The 23708-nt window shown below is 42.7% G+C and overlaps 2 protein-coding genes across 7 annotated transcripts; one reads left to right on the top strand and one right to left on the bottom strand.

Moving 5' to 3' along the window:
- Positions 1-7252: 7252 nt before the first annotated feature.
- On the bottom strand, positions 7253-13544 carry LOC125763170 (rab11 family-interacting protein 5). Its single transcript, XM_049426058.1, has 4 exons — positions 12654-13544; positions 10419-10563; positions 8712-10307; positions 7253-8612 (listed from the first exon to the last, which is right to left on the bottom strand). Exons 1-4 carry the CDS (start codon positions 12682-12684, stop codon positions 8606-8608), a joined length of 1779 nt encoding a protein of 592 aa, XP_049282015.1. The 5' UTR covers positions 12685-13544; the 3' UTR covers positions 7253-8605.
- Positions 13545-14937: 1393 nt separating this feature from the next.
- Positions 14938-23268, top strand: LOC125763356 (protein shifted-like). Of its 6 annotated transcripts, none has more exons than XM_049426460.1 (7): positions 14938-16256; positions 17839-18598; positions 18705-18890; positions 21980-22180; positions 22251-22346; positions 22412-22615; positions 22693-23268. In XM_049426460.1, the coding sequence occupies exons 2-7, from the start codon at positions 18181-18183 to the stop codon at positions 22755-22757; spliced, it is 1170 nt and encodes a 389-aa protein (XP_049282417.1). In that variant the 5' UTR covers positions 14938-16256; positions 17839-18180; the 3' UTR covers positions 22758-23268. The 6 variants fall into 6 exon arrangements, with proteins under 6 accessions (XP_049282417.1, XP_049282861.1, XP_049282687.1 ...); XM_049426904.1 differs by having other exon boundaries at positions 18705-18848; XM_049426730.1 differs by having other exon boundaries at positions 17885-18598.
- Positions 23269-23708: the final 440 nt, after the last annotated feature.

A 23708-nucleotide genomic window follows, 5' to 3' on the forward strand; every position in this document is an offset into this window, starting at 1 on the left:
TCAATAAGTATTGGGAGAATAAAATCGAAAGAAGAAAATTTTATTGCACATGATTTTAATTGAACGCCTTCATTCCTCGTATAAATCATACTCGCAATAAACAAACAATCAACTTTAAGAACTTTTTCCAATACTCTCTTCGAATTTCGAAGGTTTTATGATTGATGTTTAATTTTAAAGTTAAATGTAATATAAATTCGCAAACGCTATAAGTAAGTTTTTTTATTCAGATAGAACGGCCTGGTCGTATTGATAAAATAAAAAATAAAATAAATAAGTTTGGTTTTTAACATAAAATATAACACATATAGCAAGGTTTCGCAGAATATCAAGGAACTAAGTGCCTATGAACTATGATGATCATTCTCCCGTATGAAATAGCGCATTTTGTCAAACGGTATAATCAAGCACCTAGCTTTAATACCATCACCGGATCCACCCGGGCATGTCGTGGCTTTCCTATGCTTGGTATGATTGCTCCTTGTCCTGCACCCTGGTAATTATGCTGTTCAGCTTCGTCGACGCCGTGATAACCACCAAGACGACGACGAATGACGATGCGATGATAATGCGTATGATGTGAGTGTATTTAGCCCTGAAAGACGACCCCGCGCAAAGATTTCCACACCGGTAGTTGCGCAACATATGCGTGGCCCCACCCAACAACAAAAAAACAGGGACTCCCGCAACCCGCGGTAGCAAGTGTAAGTGGGTTGCCGATGGAACCCCTTTTCGGATAGTGATGGAAACTCGCAGCGTTCCGTACCGACGTGCGTAGAATTGCAATGTGTGTTGACTGACAGTAAGCGTACCAATCAGCACACCTTACCAATTGTCAAAACCGATTTGGTGACCATTTGGGTTTCTTTTCATTACTTTTTGAGGCCATTCCAGAACCCAGAATTGTGTCTTATTATTCGTCCCATTTGCTCCCGTGTATGAAAAGCGAACCGTAACCGTCTTTCGGTTAGTGTGGTTCATTCTTACCTCGAAACAGTGGAGAGGCCGGACGTTATTTTTAGAATTTTAATCAACACCCGCGCAACGTTCCACCATGCCTCACACCATTCTCCATAAACAACAACCTACCCGCTACCCAACCCGCCTCCACCCCCCCCCCCCCCCTTGCCCACCGCCCTGCCAAATCCCAAAAACTTAAAAAGTGGTGAGTGAAAAAAGTGGGACAAAGCTGACCTGTCGCTGGCCTGTTGCGCATTGCTGAATCGCACACGAAAAACTTGAATGCGTGCGGCAGCGACGAACCTCCTGACACGGTGTGTGGTGTATCGCTGCTGAGAAGGTTCTGGTTCTGGATGGTGGCAAAGGGAAGGAAAGGGGCAAGGGAAGAAGTGGTAAAGAATGTTTTGGACCTATATCTTTGATTTTGTATTCGCTCTCTGTCTCTCTTTCAATCTATGTATCTCTCTCATTGTTTTTCTCTTTCTTTTAATCATTTATTTTGTTGTTGTTCCGAAGGGGAGCTCTAATATCTTTACCACTGTATCGTCTTGGACAACTTTCTAATTTTTATCCAGAAGCAGTACCGCAGGGAACGGCGTACGCTTCGCTTTAAAGTTTATTCTTAACACTGACAAACCGGGAATGGAGGATGAGACCCTCGACAGCAATCCCAATAATTCGGTAACCGGGCAAAGAATGAACCAGGCGACGAACCCTTATATGTGTGTGTTTTTAAGGAGAAGTTTTCAAAGCGATGATACAAGTCACGCTAAAAATAAAGTAACAATTTATATCATTTTTATAAAAATAAACCGAAGCTAATTTTATGTATGCAAAATGTCATTTTAATAAAACAATTTATCTAATATAACTTAATTTATTTAAATGTCTGTTTGCTATTAATTTTCCCTTTATGTATATAAAGAAAACTTTTTTTATAATAAGCAGATTACCATTTCGTACCACTACATCTTTTTGATCTTTGTGATAGCCGATAGTGAAGATGGTATTTTAAGAACTTTTGTTAAGATGAGAAGATGCAAAAGATCAAATGTTGCGGTGATAAACAAAAAAAAGCTAAACAAGAAATTAAAGTCAGGACACAAACCTAAACAACATCTTCCTTCTACCTATTCTTTATCTTTTGCTATCGTTGAGATATTGTTAAAAATATTCAAATTCTTACTTCAAGCTCGTATTGTATTGTAAAGTGGTTCGAAAGATCTCCTGCCTGTGGTTTAGGTTCTATCTTTCCATCTTGATACTAATTTACACTCACACACGTACCAGCATGCTAGTGTACATCTTCAACAAACCGTGTAGCTTCTGGTTGTTGGGATTTTTCTCAATGCCGCTTGCTTTGCCTACGTGGAAAGGTGGAAACGGAAAGAAAATCAAAGATTCCCCATAATGATGATGATGATGGTAAGATGATGGGATGAGAATGGTTTGAAGCAAACGAATCGTACGACGAGCGGAATGGTGTAGGAAGGTGGTAGAAGACACACGACTTTTCCACTTTACGGCTCCAGCTCAACACCAACCCGGGCGGAAGGAACGAAAATGGAATCTTGCTTGCCAGCGAGTGAAAGAGAAGGGCACCAGAAGAAGCCGTTCCGTCCTGCACACGGGCAAAGGAAACGGGTAAATGGAAACAGGAGAATAGTTTTGGGGGAGAACAAGAACCTGCAGAAGATGGTCAGAAGAAATGGGTGGCAAAAGATACGGGCGAGGAGACTACAGTTATACAGTAACAGCAAACGTGTGGAAAAGGGGAGCGTTTGAGGGGTGGAATGAAGGGAAAGAGTACTAAAAAAAAGGCTGAAGCAGCACGGACATCTGACAGTGGTTTCTTCTCCTGTTCTGCTCTTTCCCCGACCTGGGGATCATCCCCAGAACCAGCCTAGAACCTGTAACCGTCTCAAAACGGGCAGAAGCGAGACAGCTCGAGAACGGGAATGAGAATGAGCCCCGGATTGAACAAGTGTGCGTGAGAGCGTGCTGGCACGGGTGCGTTCGAGCTTAGCCACCTAAATGGGAACCATTGTGGAATTACGTGGATCCTCTATATTCCGTCTTAGGCTACTGAAGCTTCCCAATAACGTAGCTAAATTACTAACATTATATTCGCTTTTTCTAATTTTTTTAACTAGACCTGTCATGAGTGTTTTGAGTAATTTTGACAGATATTATAAACGTCACATGCAAGCGATTGTTTTGAGGGAATTCATGTTTGAAAGCTTTAAGCGAAGAAAGCTTTGTTCGTCAAATCTTGTAGTAGATAACAACTAATATTGTTATATTGGATAGTTCTAAATTTAGAGAGCATTACCGGACACATTCATGAATCTTTATATATATTGTCTTGTTAACAAAAGAATATCATGGGAGAATTTATTGAAAAATATAAGTAGAAGACATTTTAAGAAACTTAAACTAAGACAAAAAATGAACCAAATATCTCGCAAAGTTACATAAGCTTTATGACTTCTGAAGGTGCCGTTTTGTTTAAAAGTGTTAAAAATTTATAACTTGCACTTATCATTGCCATAATTATGATTGCACTACCATAACTACTACGGTAAAGCTTTCATTTCTCTTAAGTCTATAGAAACTGTTGCTTCTATATTGGAAGAAGCTTAGTAATCTGGCACTTATTTTGGCAGGAGAAGTAAAAATGATGAATATATTCGTAGAATGGAGATTGGTTAGAACACTCAAGATGCTATAAGATGGTTTACCTGTCAAATGCGTCACATTTGTCTGAAATAGGTTAACAAAATAAAATTCGTACAATAACAACGAAGCGTCACAAATTCCGTACCCCGTTCTGGGCCTTCAAACAGATCACTCACCTCAACAAAAGAAGACAGGTATTGGCAGCAAACGATTCTGTGAATCTTTCCCCCCGACAACAACAAAAACAGCGAGAGATAGAGAGAACCGTGTTGTAACTTTTCATCCCGTCCGATCTGGCGCACGGACGCGTTAGTATATCATCACACATCATCATCGATGTGTGCGTTCGGTTGTACCGAAAGAAGGCATTCTTCCAACCAGTTCACCGAGTTCGTTTGAAAATGAAATCATATACCGTTACAATCGAAGAGCAGCTCCAACTTGTCAATCAAGATTCTTCACCTTCATCTCTTTCCGTTCTTACTCATTCTTCTCTTCCCTCATATATTAGGTGGTGAAGGAAGAAGAAGAAATGGGGGGAGAAGCGAGGGTCTCACCATTTTGTTCATAGTTGTTACTGGGCGGACTAAGAAAAGAACACGAAACCACCGGACCAGTCTGTCATCTTTGTGTGTGTGTTTTTTTTTGTTCTTGCTTCTCTCTTAGTGGTCGCCATCCCCTAACAAAGAGCGGAGCTTTTGCTTCAAATTAATTATTTATTTACCATGTTTATTGTACCGCCACGTTTTGGTCCTGGGTTTAATTCAACTTTTTTTGCACATTTCGCCTGTTTTCGACGCTTTTGTGAATGTTCTAACACGCACACACGGTGCGCAATCGTGGAGCCCAAGCTACCCTGGGTGCCCCGTTTGGCTACATTTGTTTTTTTTTCTTGCTTTTTCTTCTTATTTTCCCCTTTTTTGGGGAAGTTTATTCAGTTTTTTATGACCCTTTCTTCTTGCTTTTTCCTGTCTCAATGAACAATTCCTCTATCCTGGCTAGCTGAATTCTGGTTTATTTCCAGTTTTCCGTTCATTTTTCTACTGCTTTTCTTTCCTTTCCACTATTCTCTCTCTTTCTCGCACTCTTTTTGCTCTTTGCCAAAGCTGAACTTCCGTTCTCTGGTTACTGTGTTTTATTCCTCTTTCGATACGAACCGGCCAACATAGGTCGGATTTCTTCATATTTTCCCGTTTCATTCTTTCCATTTCTCTGGTTCCCTTCTCTTATTCTTTCTGTTTTCTTTCTTTTTTCTTTTTAACTAACTTGTTCTTGCCTTTTGTCTACTATTTTCACGTTTTTGTCTCACTTTTTCTTAAATGCTTTTTTGGCTTAGTGTTTCTTGTTGTGGGTTTTCCCTTTGCTTCTTAAAATTTGTTTACATTATGCCGCACAAGCGTTCGTCACGAGCCGTGAACGGCGGTGAGAGGTTTGGTGAAAAGGTGCGAGCTTTATAATTTGCTTACGAAAGAAATCCAATGGGATATTGTAGGTGGGTGCCACTATTGGTGGAAGGGACGCGGTTGTTGTTATTTTTGTGAGATTTGAATGCGGGCCCACGTGTGTGTGTGTATGTGTTTTATATTTTGATTATTTTATGTTCGGCTTCTTTAACTTCTTCGTTACCGTCTTGAAACCATCTCCTTGTTGTTGGCCCATTTCTTGACAACGCATTTACAAACGTCACTGTTATAGGCACCCGGTATGTGGGACAGAGGCCGCGGCCTTACGGGATCGACCTTCGTGGGGGCCGTTTCGATGTGTTGATGCGTTTATCCCCACAGGAATGTTTACATCCTTTATCATCCCTGCAAAAACGGCCGACATCTTGTATTTCACCACTATATGGTAGGGTGATAGGGTGAATTGTTAACAAGTCACGGTAAACCTCGAATATATTAAAAACCCAACAACCAGTAACTGTTGTTCACCACAGTTCCCAAGTACGGAAATTATCGCGAAAGTATTTTTGCGCATTACATTTTCCGTTTGTCTGATCAAGATGTGAAGAAGGAGCGGATGGGATGGTGAGGGTTCTAAGGCCAAAAAATAACACTTCCACGACGCATCACATGATGGCAAGCGAAGCGAGTGGGGTAGAAACAGGTAGTGAAGTGTGCGCCATCATATGAGAACGAAAACAGCGCCACTGTTAAGCGTCAGCACCATCTCAGAGTTCGATGACCTGGAGAGCACTCCGGACCGGGTGGACGGAGCGCAAACTGAAGTGAGGCGTGAGCAGAAACTGGGAGTACCTAACCCCAATTTTGGGGTAGATTCGTTCGATTCAATCAGTTCAATCATACGCAGCAAATCCATTCCAGGTTCCTTCGGAATGCGTAATGTTTGTTAGATTTCTACCAGGACGGGTGATGTGGGGTATTGCGTCATATTTGTAACTGCAGAATAATGGGGATGAAGTGACCAGCTGAATACCTGACACTAGACATTTCCCTCTTCCCGTCTTTTCCAATATCTTCAATGATTGCAGATCACCAGAATGTCATTCGCATGCCATGACCAACCAATTATAGCGCACACAGAAACCGGTGCCATAAAGAAAGTTATTAAATTCCACGCGCCATGAGCTCATGTCCTATTGGATCACTCGGATCTGTTCCGTTTCGTGCACTGTCACCCACATTCTCGTCTTCCCCTCCACCTCGTGGACATCTGATGTCACAACACAATTTGCTTGGGGTTGGCGTAAGAGCGAGTGACCTCAGCCGCTGATACCGCGTGGTGGTGCGAGAGGATAAACAGAACTCACACCACACGGTTGGATCCGCTAGAAGATTTTGCACGGGATTGATGTTGCTGATGTTCGTGTTGCCAATGTACCGTTACGTTCGCTGTTGACGCATACTAAAAGAAGCAGAATGGCCGGGGAATGTCCAAGCCAAAACATTGTTGTTATTGGTCGTTAGCGCGTTTAATGCGTTGTTTGGCCAGTAGCACTTTGGTTTGCGGTGCAAGGGGAGTATTGGGAGAGGAACGAGCGAAGATTTGCTGGGCCCTTATTGCTACGAGCTGGCACGCACGTACGAGTGATTCGGCCATGTTGGTGCTGCTGTTGCGCTGGAAGTCTGGGTAAGGCAAGTTTGACGAAAATAAACAGAGTGAAGAAAATATCGATGCATCCCGGTGAAGTGCAAGCAAATGTTTAATGTTATGGTAAGAAACATAACGCAAGCACTAGTGATCATTTGTAACCAAATTGTGCTCCAGGAAGGCGTAACAGTACCGTTCCAAACTGAAGTAAATACACTAACCGCATATAGATGGCGCTAAACCCTCATTTTAGGGCTGATTTTAATCATCACTAGAGGTCGCTGCTACAACAATCACGATACAGGGTGTGTTCGAAGCCTACCTTCTGTTCGTTTATAGATGATATTTTCCGTACTTTTTCCTAGTTTAGTTATTGTTTAATCAAACATTTTTTATTCATGTAGAAAGGTCAGACTTTGTTATTGCTTAAACCTATTTGTGACTTATTCTAGTGAAGCAATTCACCTTGGTTGGGAGACATTTCCTGCTCCAATGCTGGTGCAATTAAACTTATCTTATACTAAAAATATATACGAAAAGAAACAAAACAAAAGTTATGTAATTTTGGATTGTAAACCAAACTGGTGCAATTATTATTAATGAGTAATAAATTATTATACATCAACTGATTCTTTAACTAACACTAGTTTTAATTCGGCAAACTCTTTACGATAGTCGATAATCAATTGCTTAACAATTTGTTTTTATACAAAAAAGGCCGTTCTTAAGAGAATGTTAAAGAAATAATCATCAAAAGCAAAACACGTCTGGAGATGCTCCATTTGCAAAAAAAAAACATCTCTTTTTCATCCTTTAACCCTATACGATTTTTTTTCCGGTAAAAGGTGGGGGTATTGTAAGGCTATTTTTTTTCTTTCACATCGGCCAATCCCTCGGGAACACATGATGCACACTCGCCCAACTGTATTACACATTGCGTATTTAATAGTAAAAAATAATAATAATATTATTAATAACAATAGATAATATAATAGATCGTTAACCGTGATTATGATGTAGAAGACACGTCGTTACAGGTCACACACCAACACAACACCCTCGCCGATATACTCGAACGAGAAAACGCACGATGAACGAGCCGGAGGGAGAGGGGAGGGAGAATGGGGTAGAAGTGGACGAAAGAGAAGGGACGCATTTTTTTTTTGGGTACGCAAAAATGCACATAAATTTGGTGTAAAAATGGAATGCATCGTCCCGTAGCTAGTGGAAAAAAATATATATAATTACTAAGAGTCTCCTTTCGCCTACTTCGATCCCTACCACCCACCACCGTTTCATCGCTGGTAATTGCATTCCTCCCGTTGGGTGTTTTTTTTGTCATTCGCTTTTCCTCTCGACAAAATTCGAAGGAAGTAAAAATGTTTCGTTTCACTACTCGTTTCTCCATCGTTTCACCCACTAGCTGCTAGCCTGTCTGATTTTTTTGGAGCTTGTAAATCTTGGCCTTATTCTAATAAATTGTTCGCTGCCCGCAATTTGTTTTGCCGTTGGTTGCAGAAAATGATTGTTTCACTTGCAGTACGCATATTGGAGGTGTATGTTTTTCTTCTTGGCGTTATGACCTCCTAGGTTATGTCTGCCAATTTCCGGCTAATTCTAATTAAATGTTGCCAAGTAGCCGAATAAACAATTCTTAATACGGGGAAAACGATTCCTACCGTGTAGAAAAATCGATGCTGCTACCTACACCACCGGGTCAGCTTGTATGTGGTTTGTTTACTGTTAATGAGTAACTGGTTTTCCCCTCGATCTGTCTGCCTATTTGTTTTCCTTTTCTTATCTACTTCTTCCACCACGCTTCACTTATGTATCACGAGGTTTGCGTACTTTTCATCAAAATTTTCAAAATATAAAAGTGTATAAAAATTACTTTAACCGGACGGGAACATGTGAATCATCCACTGTGGAAAAGAGAAAACCAAACACAAATTAAGACGATTAGCAATGGTCACCGGGTTAGCTTTCTCGTCAAAAAAAAACCCCACGCTTTTCATCGTTACCTTTTCGTTGGTGCTGCCTTCTGGTATGGGTTTTGCAATATCTTCGGATGGCATTCCATCACCTTCAGCAGCAAACTGTCGAGGTAGTCCTCCAGCTCCTTCACCTTCTGCTTCTGATAGTGCACCTCATTCTCGAGCGTGTGCGCTATCTTAATTACCTCCTCGCGCGATTTGCCCTCATACTTCGCCAACGTTTCGGGCGACACCTGGGCAAGCTTGGACTGGCGCTGGGAGGCGGCCGCCGCTGCTGCTGCCGCCGCTATCTGCTCCCCATTCTCGCCACCAATGATGATGCGCTGGTCGGCTGTGCCGAGCAGCTTCGAGCCGTGCTTCTTGTGTGCGGCCAGTGCACCGACACCAACCGACGTGGACAGATTCTCGAGCGAATCCGCACGATGGCCACCTCCGCTGCCCCGATGCTCCTTGACGAAGTGTTTTAGCTTCTTGGTGAAGCTTTCCTTTTCCGGTTTCGTTTCCGGCACCGGACCCGGTGACTGGCGGCCGATGATGGCTACGTCCTGCGAGCCGGCACGTGGTAACGGTTTCGGTGTCGTCGTTACCGGTGTTTTGGTGCTATTGGCGCTTTGGTGCTCCCGGTGGTTCGCCTTACCATCCAGCTCGGGCGATGTCGGTGCCGTCACAGAGCGTCCGCGCTGCTGTTCACCTGGCCCACCTTGTTCCTGCCGCTCACCACTACCCCCTTCCGGTTCCTGTTCCGATTCTTCCCGTCTGGCGGATAGCATGACGCGGGAGCTTTCCCAGCTCCGACGCTTCAGCGAATCGGTATTGCCAATGTCGAGATGCTTCCCATACAGCTTCTGTTCCCATTCGTCCACCTTCTCGCCGGTCGCCACTGGTGTCTCGCTACGTCCCTCGGTATCACGCACCGTCCACTCCTTCGGCGTTGCGACCGTTGAAGGCACCTGCACCGGTACGTTCGAGACCGGGCGCAGGTTAAGCGAACCGTTCGAGCTCTTATGCGACAGATTGTCCAGCACGAACTCATCCTCGTCCTCGCTGATTACGCCCGGGTCCGCATCGCCAAACGTTTGCTTCGACTGTCGTCCACCGGACGATGGGTGCAGTGAGGCAGTGGACGGTGTGGCACTACCACCACCGGCACCGGCCAGACTCGAGTAGCTCCCACTGTACATTGACGTATCGTCCGCACCGTCCCGCTCCTTCCGTTGCTCCTTCTTTCCCATACCGGAAATGTGCATCTTCGAACCGATCGATTTGGCGATCTTCTTCAACCCTTTGCGCTTTTCGATCGCCCCGATGCTGAGCAGCGAACCGCCAACGCTGGATGCGAGATTGCTGATCGAGCTCTTGCTTTTCTCCTTCTTGCTCAGATCGGTTAACGAGCCCGCCTTCACCGTGAACGAGATGCGTACCTCCAGCTCGCCCCGATCCTTTTCCTTCTTCTTTTCGCGATCCTTGCTCTCGAGCTTATACCAGCGGGCCCGTGGCCGCTCGTACACCTCCATCTCGTTCAGTGGCAGCACAACACGGCCCAAAAATTCATCCATCCCCACGCTGTTATGATGCAGCGCAGTTAGCACCAGCTGAGCCTGGTTACCTTGCGTCGGAATTTGCCTGTTTCCGGGAGAAAAGGGAAAGAGAGGATGAGTGGGGTTGCGAATGGAACCAAGAGAAGGTTAAACCGTAGCGCTAAACATGTGACAGGTCAGAATCGGCTACACTTACAGCTCACATTCTTCATTCCACATCACCGAGTCGGGGGCCTTCTGTTTGATGGACGTTTGGTACTTCTCCTTCCCGAGCGCGATGATGACGAAGCAGTTGTTTGTGCCGCCCTTACCCTTGATGAGCAAGCCTTTGGCGCGTTGCACTGCGAAAGGAAAAACAAAAGCAAAATGTAAATAATTTTTCCTTTTAGTAAAGCCACCCAAAACGATTCCCCTCCGCTGCCCCTTCCACATCTACAATAAAACGGACCACAAATATTGCCCAAAAACATTAAGCAGGATTATTCATATTGCCATTGTATTCATATATTGCAAGATGTTTGTTCTCTGTGTGGGAAAAGCAAAGATTTTGATGAGCCTTTGGCTTCGGGATAAGAAGAGCAAGAGCGTAAAATCAGTTGATGATTAAGTGTTAATAAAGTTTTTGAAAAACGAAAAGTTTAAACCAAAAAAAAAATATAAAAACAAACACATCAAACAAGGAAATTAATTCGTTCGTTCGTGATGTACAAAACACAATTTGAACCTGTTGAGCAGCGCTTGATGAAGCATTCAACGAAATTTAACTGTTTTTTCCGGGGCTCAGATAACACACTAGCGATTGCATATAAAACAACCCGCACGAATTAAGGTGAAGGTAGTGGAACGAATTCGTGTGCTTTGAAGCACAATAAACAGAACAGAGTGGCGCAAGAAATTAGGTAAACCCGTGAGTGATGGGGAAGGATTTTTAATGTTTATTTTTGGAGTTTTGGCAATACGGTGAGTTGGAAAACATAATCTTCACAGCACCGGTAGTTAAGTGTACACAATTTAACTCCATCCAATCCAATCTAATATTCCAAAGAAATGCGATCAAGATTTTTAATTGTTTTTTTTTACAAAATGTCGCCCATGTATTGCAAGCAATTAAATGTAAACCAAATGAAAATTCCAAATGAAAGTAAACATTTTTATTTTTGCAATACCAATTACAATCTCAAACTTTAAGGTGCACCTCAATTTGGGCTGTATAGGAAGGGGATGAAGAAAAGAAAATAAAAAAAACCACAGCTCCGTGAGAGATTTTACCCGAGGAAACATTTCATCGGTTGTTTCCCCGTCGTGTCAGGGAAATCATAACCCAAATTAATTAGTAGTCGCATCCACCTACACTCTCTACGTTCATCTTCCTTTCACCTAAAGCAAATAAAACCACAAAAGAGATGTAGGAAAAAAATCACAACTAGAATAAGGTGTAAAGTGAAGCAAAAGCTCAATCCGAGTCTGCTTTACATATACTGGCAGAAAAAAAATCCGGAACTCGGAACGAGGTGAGCAGACAAAAAAAACTACTTGCTTCGGAAGCGTTCCATTTTTAGTTTACTCTATTGAATCAGATGTGTCCCCAAATTTCGAAATGTGGAGAGATTCTGCTTAGATTCGATCCATAAAAATTATAATAAAATTAAAATCACCTTACGTATATTAAAAAATCTAGAAGAAACGGTCACGTGTTTTGCCAACAAACGAAAATGTTTGCTTAACATTTTTGTTCTTTGCGTTAGAAGTGTTGCTTCATATGCCTTTTTGCTCACGGGTGGTGTTGTTTTCCTTTCCACTTCTCTCCGGTGTTCTGAACGATTATACGGTCGAAAGGATGATGTTTTAACGTTTCCTAGCCGCTCCCCCTTGATTTCTCGATGGTTAACATGGTGCCTCGAGCGATAATGAACCATCGTGCGGGGTTGTACAAGATAAGGGTGGCTTTAGAAATGTAGTAAAGATGATTCAGTAACACCATCCATCCTCCTCGCTACCGATCGTCCCCGGTGATGATGTTCGACCGTGCACCTGCAGCTTGTTTGCTGCGTGCGTGCATGAAGTTGTGAGTGTAATGTTTGGTTAAGGATGATTCATCGCCCACGACTGTCGAGTGTCGTGGCGCAAGCTGAGCATTATATTCACCAGCTGACACAATACACCGAAAGAACGGTGCACGACTGCTCTGTGTTGCTGCTTCAACCATTTCCATCCACCCATTTTCGCATTCCAACTGGCGAATCCGGCCTGTTCGGCGCACCTCTCTTCGCTACAAAATCTATTGCATTTATTAATGTAGTTTCGCTTCTATTTGTACACCACCGTCATCTCTAGCCTCAACCGACCATCCAAACCGCACCCTCCCACGCCACATCTGGCCAACCTTCTTTCCTACCTTTCCTTACCTACCTATTCGTTACGCTTCACTTACCTGTCACTTGAATGTGCGTCGGACTCCACATTTTGGCTGCGAATGCTCACGAAATGAATGTCTGATCACCACCGCCACCTCCGACTACAGCAGCTTTGCCGCGTTGCCAAAATCCACAAATAAAATCCGGGTTTGTATGCTGATCGTGGAACAGCTGATTGGTGATGTGGGAGGGTGATACTGTGGAGCTTTCGGATTTTCGCCTCGCGGAGGACGCGGAAACCGCAGAAAAGAAGCACGCAAATTGAACACTGCTCGCTAGCGGGACCCGTTGATGAAGATCCAGCGAAGAAGATGGTCACTTTCTTTCCCTTCTCTTCGGCCCGTCCGCTCTGCTTTGCCCCCCTCCGTACCGTCTACCGCGTTCACCGTTTTGGTGTGTGTAACTACCCAGGTAAATAGGCAAATGTGTGTAAGCATTCAAGTAGCACAAAGAGGATTGTTGCCTTGCGTTGCTTCGTCCGAAAGCTTATTATCACAATGGGTATGCGACTACGCGTGTGTTGGTACGCATGTGAGGAATGCTTCTCTGTCCCTTCACGGTGCCACTGGGACAGATGATCTTCCGTTTCTTCGTTTCCCTGAACCCCCCCTTCACTGGATATTCTTTCCTGTATGACGACGATGTTCACCTCCTTTGATCAACAAAAAAATGACTAAACATAATCACGCACATACACAATAAGGAACCACACACCGCCACGCGTTTTTTCAATGTTCACGGGACACACTACACACTACGGCGTGAAACTTTACTGGTAAAGCTGTGAAGGCACAATATTATTTCTCTACGTAAGTTGGAAAAGGCACTCCAGGAAATATCTAGCACAACGTACCCTCCGTTATCCGGAATCATACGCAGCCCGGGTAATCGAACGCAGCCCGGATCAGGCGCATCGGCCACCTGTTTATGTAGCTGAGTTTAGTTCTGCTTGAATTCGGACACATCATAACATTAAGGCGTCTTTAGATTGAGCATTACTCTCGTAAATAAAATCGGTTAACGAGTGAAACAACGAGATGCATGCGATTTATAATAAAAAAGCTTGGACATTTGTCAAAGGAATATGAATAAGTACACTTCGTATCCTAGTTGAACTATTCGATCAATGCTTTTTTATTTGAAGTTTATGAGAATATTCGAAAAATAAAGTTTTTACCATTTTTTTGCACGGATACCGTGCAAATAGACGCAGAGCGACATTTCTCGCCGCGACTTTTCTCGTCAATATTCGATGAAATGCGATAAAAAGCCCATATATAAAAAACAGCATCTAAACGTCGTTGCTATAGAAACACACAGAATTATATCATCACAGTAGCCAAAGAAATGTCCCGCCCAGCGATTTTCCTTTGTTTGCTAAATTGAGCTCCTTTGCGAAATATCTCACTGAGAAATATCGCTCCAGGTCTAGTTGCACGGTAATATTCGATGAAATGTGATGAAAAATCCATACATAAAAAACAGCATCTAAACGTCGTTGCTATAGAAACACATAGAATTATATCATCACAGTAGCCACAGAAATGTCTCGCCGAGCGGTTTTGCTTTGTTTGCAAAATTGAGCTACTTTTGAGAAATGTCGCAGCGAGGAATGTCTCTCTACGTCTATTTGCACGGTATCGGAGCCAGCATATTTCTCAGGGTACTATCTCGCAGCGGTAGATTTCTCAATTTTTTCTTACATGCACGACCAAATGTTACTAACAATAGCTCTGCAAATATTTTGTTGGATCAGATTTAATTTGATCTGAAAATTGTGAAAATGAAAGAAACTGTAAAATATGTGCCGTGCATAGCAAATAGCAAGGAAGTGGAGAAAGCTAATATCAGAGCCAAAATTGTTCGTGTTTTTGTGATGCTAAGATGCCTTCGACATACAAAGGTGGGGAAAGTTGTTTGAGATTTTTTATACTTTCTGGTTTATAATACTGGTCCTATTTCACTGCATTTGATTATTCTTTATACATCGTAGTAAATGAATTTTTGGTTTCATAGCAACGATAAGCTCAAGTGATTTGGGCTCATATCGCTTCTGAATCGATCCCGAACAGGATGTTTCGTTATTGATTCCCTTTTAATTCACATGTAGTTAGTTAGTGTATTTTCTCCATATGTAAAAAGGCATCCTCAAAAGCCGTATTTAATGAGGAAAAAAATGTACAAAGGTATCATGCTGCAGCAATAAGTCCAAATAAAACCATATTTATTTTATTTTCTTTCGTAACAAATGCACATATGCCGCGACAGGAATGCCTGAATTTCCTTGATGACAGGAACACTACTCTTCTGCATCTGGCTGAAAGCTATGGCCTGGGCGCAATGATTGCTAACATCGCGATCTGCAACAGTGATCCTAAAATGGTGCTGCATAAATTGATGACCGCACTGTTTAAAAGCCGTCTTCTTCTTATCTTCTCCTTTGACAGATCGAACCACTCGAACGCTTTCTCTCTTCTTTTCTCACTCTGTTTTTCTCCCTCTCGATCGCACGTTCGCAATGCGTCTGACCCCGGATCCCGCAGGTCCCGGTTCTGCATTCCTTCCCTTTCCGACCACCGTAAAGGTGCCTTCCAGAAGGTGAGATCCCGCCCGCAGAACCCCTCGGGCAAACCAAGAAAACCGCACCAGTGAAGAAGACAGCGTTGCGCCCATTGAGAATAAATACTCAACCAGCAGACGTCATTCTTGTCAGTTTTACAACGAACGCGCCTCAGGACCGAGTTGCAGGTCGCTCGACGCACCCGTCAACTTTATCCTCGTTCGATTCCAACCGATCGTGATCAATCTCATCATATCACCATTTCAATTCCACATCACTGTCACTTGGTGTTTGAAAATAAGTGCATTTTTGTTGTTGTTCATTAGCGTTTGTGTGCGTGTTTAAGTGTGTGTCGTATGTATGTGTTTGAACCGCCCGAAGTAGACAAGACGAATTGGAGCAGTGACAACAAAATGCAATGCATCTTCCCGCCACCATCCTCGCCTATTTACGTTAGTGCACTGATCGCATGAAGTTACGGTTACACCATTCTCTTTGCGATCCGCGGACAACACAGGCAACATTAACTCACTCACCAACCAACCAAGCAAGATGAGGAATTAATTTGAAGGTTTTTTTTACTGCTTTTTAAAAAAATCTTCTACGTCCCTCGTATCTGCTCAACGAAAACGACGTTACTTCAAGTGCAATACACGATCATCTCCTGCGACAGCAGAGGATTCGCCATTGCAATTAAACGGTACGGGGTTTTTATGATTTACACGGACCAAACTGCAGTACGCGCGTACGCCTAATTGGAACGGAATAACACCTTTCAAGAACGAAAAAAGTTTCGTATACGAACGAGAGGGTCGTCTCTGGTGTGTGTCCGCTTTTGGTGGGCTTTAGTCGGATTTGTTGTTTTGTTGTTGTTGCGTACCCATCGTACGCCGTTTGCACACCTTTTCCGGGTGCAAAACCGACCCACGGGCAGTGTGTTTCGGTAGTGCAGAAAAATCTCGATGGCAGAAGGCAATAAAATAAATTAATAATAATAAACAACCGCTTGCAAACTGCGAAGAAACAAGCTCTTTCTACCTGACGGAGCGCTCCTGCAGAAGTAAGTATTCTAAAGTGCGCGCTGATTTCGGCTTTTATCTTTATTGGTTAGCTTTTCACGCACTGCCCCTACGTTTGACTGTCCCTTGTGCTTCACCTTTCTTCCTTATTTTTCACGGTGTGTTTTTGGTTCTCTTTCTCTATATCCATATTTGTGTTTTTCATCTTTTTTAAAAAATCTTTCTTTCATTCTTTTTCTACTTCCTGTACATGGCGACAACGCTTTCCCAAAGATTTGTTTAAGAGAGTTACCTGCAAAAGTTTTGTTCAAATTTGCTCTTCACAATTTGTCCCATTAATGCGATTCTATCAGCGAAAAATAGTACGATCAGTTTGCGCAATTTGTTGTTTTTAGGTTCGTCGCTTGCATCATACCCATTTCGAATGACATAGCAACGGTTGTTTATAAAAAAGGGACGCTGTGTGCGTGGATGTGGTGCCTTGCGCAACATATCGGACCCGATCGTACTGTTATCGATCGTTACAAAAAAAACAACAACGCGCCACAAACCAGTACAGGAGAAGTCGATAGGCAAACAGAACCCCCGAAGGCCCACACCCCATTTGTATTTGCAAATGGCCCGTACAGTTTCCCCTTTTGTTGCCGCACGCCACATGCCGTGCCGCCCAAGCGCAATTCAAGCCCGGTCTCCCAGCGTGGCTCGAGGTAATAAATTCACTCTCTAGCGATGCGGCTGCTGCTACCCTGCAAAATGCATGGCGACGACCGGTAGAACCGTGTGCTGAAGGCGAAAGCTATCTGTAAAGGGCAATAAAAAAGTGGTTGACCATCGGTCAGTCGGTCCGAAAAACCGGCATCTGATGCTTTGTGGCTACGATGTGCGGTACGAGTTCTTTTACCGATTGACATCACAAACCTATAAAACGGAGTTCCTTATTCTAGACGTGCTTACGATCAATTCAGCACAACCGGATGGCTATTTCGTGCAGTTAGCACTGTTGAAGTTCGCTTAATTGCAATCATTTGAAGCGTATTAGCTTAGAGCTCCTGTCCGTACATTGGCAGGACAGGGTAGAACAAGTTAGCTATTGTTTAAACTAAGCTGGTTGCTATATCTGCAAAGCATCTAGAGATGATAAAGTCATTCTAGAAAACTTCACGCACACTGTAAAGAAATCCACAATACAAATAAAGTTATCGTCGTCACTCGTTAAACGTCAAAAGTAAAGAATTGCTATTTGCTTGAACGCCTCATAACGAGGTCGTGTACGGCTCACTTGAAACGTTCTGTAATTTATGTAACTCGCTCAAGCATTATGACAAAGAGTTGTACAAAATCTCCAATGTGCCTGACAAAGGCATACGTTTGTGTGCTGGAGATGTTAATCGTATCATTAACTATGAAAATATTCTTAACAATCTTCTTACAATGCACCTGAAGATACCATAGCTGCACTACAAATATATCATACAGCGAAGTTCGTCCAATTTGCTTAACTGCTTGCTTGATTGCTTCTATTGTAGACTTAGTTTCACATTCTAAAGCATTGATCTTATTTTTTCTTCTTTTACTTCTTTGTCCTGTTACGTATCCCATTATATCGTTTCAATCATTGATAAGGACGCTGTACTAATCCCTACTGCATTATCCATTGTATACGATGAAGGTGCCAAAACAAGTCATAGATAACTTGAGTCTTTAAACTATCCTAATCAGAAACGTTTGTTTCATAATCGTGTTTTGTGAGAGAATACATGTAGAACTGAATAAGATAGATAGCTAAGTTGATAAGGTGAATAAGGCTGACAGTAAGGCTAGTCCCAATAAGGTGACAGCTAATGATAGATCAAAGAGGATAGATAAACTGATTCGGGTGAGGAAAGCAAAACGACAGGAAGCTGCGCGAAGAAATACGAAATACCAATTTTGTGGCTGTGTTAATTAAACGACAAGAAAAAAACAATGACTGAATCGAAAACTGGACAACAGCAGGCACTGATACTGTTGATTATACTCGCCTGCACACTGCTGCCATCGGTAGTACAGTCGCGCCAGGAATACTATTACACCTATCAAGACCCGTACGATGATGATCTGTCGCTCTGGATCAACGAGCAACAGGTAAAGATCTTTAGTGGCGTCGCGATGAAGATCTATGCGATCGACAATGGGCGAGTTTCGCCCCATATCCGGGATCCAAACTTTAGTCAGTATCTGCCAGTCATACCGTCCGAGGTGAGCAGCGTCAACTTTACCTGGAAGGCGGGCTCAAAAAAGTACTACTACAACTTCGACCGGTTGATGTCGGTGGACGAAAACATCCTAAAGCCACCGACGATCTCGATCAAAACGTCCGGACGCGTACCGAAGAACGCCAAGGGTAGGTACGGGCAGCTCCAGCAAAGGAAATACGTTACCGCCCCTCAACCCACACTGCCTAAAATACATATTAACGCGACACTCTTACGCTTTTCTTCCTGCACCAGAGTTCAGTGTGATCCTGCCATGCTCCGGTAATGTATCGGGCATTGCAATGTTCAGCATTGGACTCCTGATCCAAACGCGGAAAGGCAAACCGGTCCCCGGGACGCCTCTCCGCATCAAACTGCGTAAGGAATGTGCACATAGAGGTGTGTATGAAAGATCTTCTACTCTAACATCTTCTCCGCAAGGTAGCGTATGCCTTTTTGTTGTATTTGCCTTACTTCTGTTATGTTTTCTGTTATGTTTGTTTCCCTATCACCTTCATTTCCCGCTCTCCAAAACTGCTCCGATTCCTTACGCTTGTATTTTTGCCCTGTGCTCTGTTAACATGTCGTACTGTATTTCCCACTTTATAGCTAACACTATGCAAGCGCATCCTCGCATTTTCATACCTATTTCCGGTTTTCCTGCATTCCCTACATTAATCCCATCTTGGGTACTGGTTGGTTTGTGTCTCGGTGACACACTTGTATGATGATGTTGTAACGTTTTTTTAACGCGCAATTTCACCTGTTTGCCCGTGGGTAACATGGCTGCAATGGACGATTTTGTATAAATTGCAGCTCAATCGCTCCGAAAGCGACTCATGCGTTGATATAAATTCTTGCAAAAATGGAGATGTCCTAGCAGGTAAATAATGTCCTGTAAACCTCAATTTATTAGTCATGCTATTAGAAATCCACGCATCTCAGGAGATACTAAAAGAATCCTTTGGAGGTATTGTGATAGATACTGTCACTCTATATAACACTAGCGAACCGAAACTATTGCAGATGTATGAGTTCTTTGCTTTCATGCAACAAAGTTCACTTTTCTAATATTTCCATTCCAACAAAAGATATCTGAAAGATGATTACTCAATTACCTTAAAGCCTTCAAACGTACTTTAAAGTTCAACGCGCACCGCAACGAAATTATATTTCACCGAACACCCAACGCTCCCCTTTGTGTTTTGTGGTAATGAAAAAAATGAATTCTTCTTGTTTCCTATTCAAAGAACATTTCATAAAATAAAGACACCAAAACATCCCCAAAATACTCTGCTTCTATGTACTTTTACGTTGTATTGAACCATCCTTTTACGCTGAGTTGATACTGCTTCTGCTTTGGGTTAGTTTATAAATGAACCGCTTCTACCTTGAACCTAGTGCATGTTCTGTTATACCGCTTTTGCACTCCTTGCTTGGTTTCCACAAAGCTTTATTTTGAAATATATGTTTGGCCAGCGTCTATGTCACTGGTGTATACAGAGTTATGCTGCTTCGTTGCCGTTGTCCTAGTCACGGCTCTTTGTCCGTTGGCAGGGCTGTAACTGTCGAATGATGTACTTTCTAGAGGGATAGGTCTTACTTGACTACATCAATAGATTAGATTCTCCTCAGAAGATCACTTTGAAATGACCCTAGTTCGCGACTATGAGGGGTTATTGAATAATTTCAAAAGAATTCTCTCCCAAATTTTTCAAATTATATTAAAAAAACCTTTTTAAAATATCTGAAAGATAATTTCGCTTTTCTCAATGATGTGTAGGTAAGTTAAGAGATGGATAGTAAATCTATCATGTCTAGCTGAATGGGTCCTGCGTATGGGAGTTAAGTTTTAGTCGAGATTTTAAGTCAAAAATGTCCTTTAAAAAATATAATAATGATAATTTATTACTATTAGCAACGTATTAGAGTACTTATACGGGCAAAATCATTAGAATAATGAACTTTTTTGATACCCTTTTCGATCACAAGTTTGCAGACATTTGATGTTCCGTTTCGAAATGGGATGGTTTACATCCAACTTCAAAATTGTAATTTATTGTTTAATCTGCAAATCTCGTACTCACAAGCACAAGCGACGCTAGTCAACAAAATGCTGACCTTTAACCTTATTGCTCCCCTCCACTTTCTACGTATTCTACAAACAGATAATTATCCTTCGCTTCGCGACTTTGCAGCATTTCTCAAACCGCGCGCATCTGACACTGAAAATCGACCCGTTTTTGTTTTGTTTTTCTGTTGGCTTTCGCAGAGACTTGATTTTGTTTTTTGGAATCTTCAGTTATGGAAAACGCAAAATTTGGAGCAAACAAAACAAACCACTCAACCCCTACTCCTCCCTTCTGCCCATGCTCCCCCAAAAAACCCTTTCTACCAACGCTTGTGAAAATTATAACCATCCGCGTTTTGTGTGGAAATGCTGCAAATCGTAAACCCTTTCGTTACCTCCTGCCCTTCCCAATTCCGTGCTGGATGGGACTTGGGTGATCGGACTTTCCATATGTATACCGCGTTATATCACGGGAAAACGTACCGTTCTAGCACCTTTTGCTTTTGTTGATATTTTTTTTTTTGCAATCATGTGTGATGAGATGAGAGGCGCAAAATTATTTAGGGGACCTGTTTTTGTTTTAGAAAAAGAAAAAAGTGCACGTACAACAGAAAACCACACATACAAAGAGATATGATAAAAAGAAAACCCGATTTAATTATTTCAACAAGAATGTGGAAAGTTCGAGTACTAGAAAACCGAAAGGGAGAGCTTTACTTATTTAACTTATATGTACTATATTTGCCACGGGAGCTTTGCGCGGTTAATGGTGGTAATTGGTGGGAAATCGTAGAAAGAGAAGTGCATTTTACGCCACCCAAAAAAAGCACACGCACAGAAAAGCAACCTGCATTGCTATCTACCTTAATATATCAATCGTATCCACATCAATAATTATAAATAAAACCAGCTTCCATTTGTTTCGTTTTGTTACGTTTTATGTGTTTTTCATGTTTGTTTTTCCACGTTCTTGAAAAATATTTTTTTTAACTTCTATTCCCCTTCTTTTTCGGAAACGCTGTGCGAAACCGTTTTTCATATATACATTTTGGTTTTTTGGCTGTGCTCGATTTTGTAACTGCCCTAAATATGTATATAAACACGTATATGTGCGTATGTGTGCACACGCGCGTTTGTATGTGTCTACCTGTGTACGTGTGTTTATTGCCACGAACCAACCAATCGTCGTCCTTAAACATCCCATCGAATCCCTGTCAAACCTTCCGGTATACGTCCTTCACATCCCAATTACAAACAAAAAAAAAACAATTCAAAATGAAATTGAAATGAAACCGATACACACACAAAACGTATGTGCCCCCTTCCTTCGATATAAAAAATGGAAAAAACGAACGAACGAACGAACAAACACAACGGAACAATGGTTCCGCCATTTCATCCACCACAACAACGGCTACAATAATCTGGGAAATGGAACAACAACACACAAAAACCAAAGGACCCGACCCGGAATGTGACAAGAAGTGTGCCAACAAGGGTGTCTGCAATGAGGACAAGATCTGCCAATGTCCGGAAGGTTACATGGGACAGTACTGTCAGACGGCGCTCTGTTATCCGCAGTGCATGAACGGTGGGAATTGTACCGCGCCGGGCACCTGTTCCTGTCCGCCCGGTTACCAGGGCCGTCATTGTGAGGGAGGTAAGGTAGCAAGCATCTCCGTCCGCAATCGGAAAGTAATTGACTCATGGTTCTCGACATCTCTTTGCAGGGATATGTGCAGATAAGTGCCTGAACGGGGGCAAGTGCATCCAGAAGGACAAGTGCGAATGTACCAAGGGTTACTATGGGCTACGCTGCGAGTACTGTAAGCCATTTTGTCGGGTCATTTAAATTAGATCTAATCGATGCTAATGGAAATATCGTTTACAGCGAAATGTGTCATACCGTGTCTGCACGACGGTAAATGCCGAGGGGTGAACAAGTGTCGCTGCAAGCCGGGACTGAGCGGAGATCACTGTCAGATCGGACGTCGGCAGCGTTCAACCTGCAAGAGACCGTGCAAACATGGACTCTGTCAACCGAACCATACCTGCGCATGCGACAGTGGATGGTATGGGCGGCTGTGCAATCAGCGTACGTATTTTGCATCGCGTTTGCAAACCCTCCAACAACAAGAGGTTTAATACAACTTGCCCCATATTCTCCAACAGGTGAGAAGAAACGCCGCAACACCAACGGAGACGGTGGTGGTTCAGCGAAACTTCCAAAGAAATAAGAGCCATCGCCGGTTTGTCTGAATGGTCCACCGAGACCGTGCGCGATTAATGCTGGACGCCGAACAGCGATAGTGTGAGTTCGAATCTCAACGGGCGAGAGACTCAGGAGATTTGGTGTCCTGCGCATCATCTTCTTTTACTCTGCCCTTTATCATTTGTGTACGTTGAATGCAAGTATATCGTTTGGAGGTGTATTCAACAACAAAATGTTTTTTTATGATATATGATTCAAGTCAATTCAGCATTAGCATGTAGTAAGCTCCGTAAGTCTGTGTATGCTGTTGCGCACAATTACGCAGGGAAAAAAGCCATGAGCCAACAAGCGACAGTAGTTGTTCTTCTTTCGCTTGTCCGCCATTATCTTGCCAACCGTGCGATACATTTAGGGTGAGAGATACGAGATGTAATGAATACGAAACAAAAAAGGGTGATATAATAAAGTAATGTCTTATCATGTTTTGTATGTGTGCCGAGAATCGAATTTCTCGGTGTATTTTTTAACGTCCTTTAGATGTTGGGTTTTGGTACACTTCTTTTTTCATACGGACAAGAGAATGAGAAAGTGAACTATTTCAGAGAGATGGGACCTTCTTGTTTGCCACTACTGGTATACGATTGTTTTTCGGAAGGGGGTTGGCACTTTTTTAAATCGGTGACCTATCCTTCTAACTCCTATACAAAGTTGTTATTTTTCTGACTTACGATCTAAATGATCCCAGTAGAATTTTGTCGTTTTGTTATTTTTCAAAGGAACTGCATATTCATCAGATATTGCGAACCCTGCCAACATAAATGCATGGAAAATTGTAACATGAACGCACTACTTAGGCGTAATTGGGGCCCAAAAAGTATGGTTGCACTGTCAATAAACTGAATTTTGAAAAAAAAACTGATGGGGGACTTAACTGTTTTCAAAAGTGCTGACCGGGAGGGGGGAGTTATTACTGGAG

The sequence above is a fragment of the Anopheles funestus genome, chromosome X (assembly GCF_943734845.2).
Source record: "Anopheles funestus chromosome X, idAnoFuneDA-416_04, whole genome shotgun sequence".
In the NCBI taxonomy this organism is placed as follows: Eukaryota; Metazoa; Arthropoda; class Insecta; order Diptera; family Culicidae; genus Anopheles; species Anopheles funestus.

Excerpts from the sequence above, each read along its gene's own strand:
- LOC125763170 (XM_049426058.1), bottom strand. The coding sequence starts at position 12,684 with ATGTGGAGTCCGACGCACATTCAAGTGACAG. Across the intron at positions 10,564-12,653 it reads GACGCACATTCAAGTGACAG|TGCAACGCGCCAAAGGCTTG; the intron begins GTAAGTGAAGCG and ends TTCCTTTCGCAG. Across the intron at positions 10,308-10,418 it reads TGGAATGAAGAATGTGAGCT|GCAAATTCCGACGCAAGGTA; the intron begins GTAAGTGTAGCC and ends TCCCGGAAACAG.
- LOC125763356 (XM_049426460.1), top strand. The coding sequence starts at position 18,181 with ATGACTGAATCGAAAACTGGACAACAGCAGGCACTGATACTGTTGATT. Across the intron at positions 18,891-21,979 it reads TCTAACATCTTCTCCGCAAG|GACCCGACCCGGAATGTGAC; the intron begins GTAGCGTATGCC and ends CAAAAACCAAAG. Across the intron at positions 22,181-22,250 it reads GGGCCGTCATTGTGAGGGAG|GGATATGTGCAGATAAGTGC; the intron begins GTAAGGTAGCAA and ends ATCTCTTTGCAG.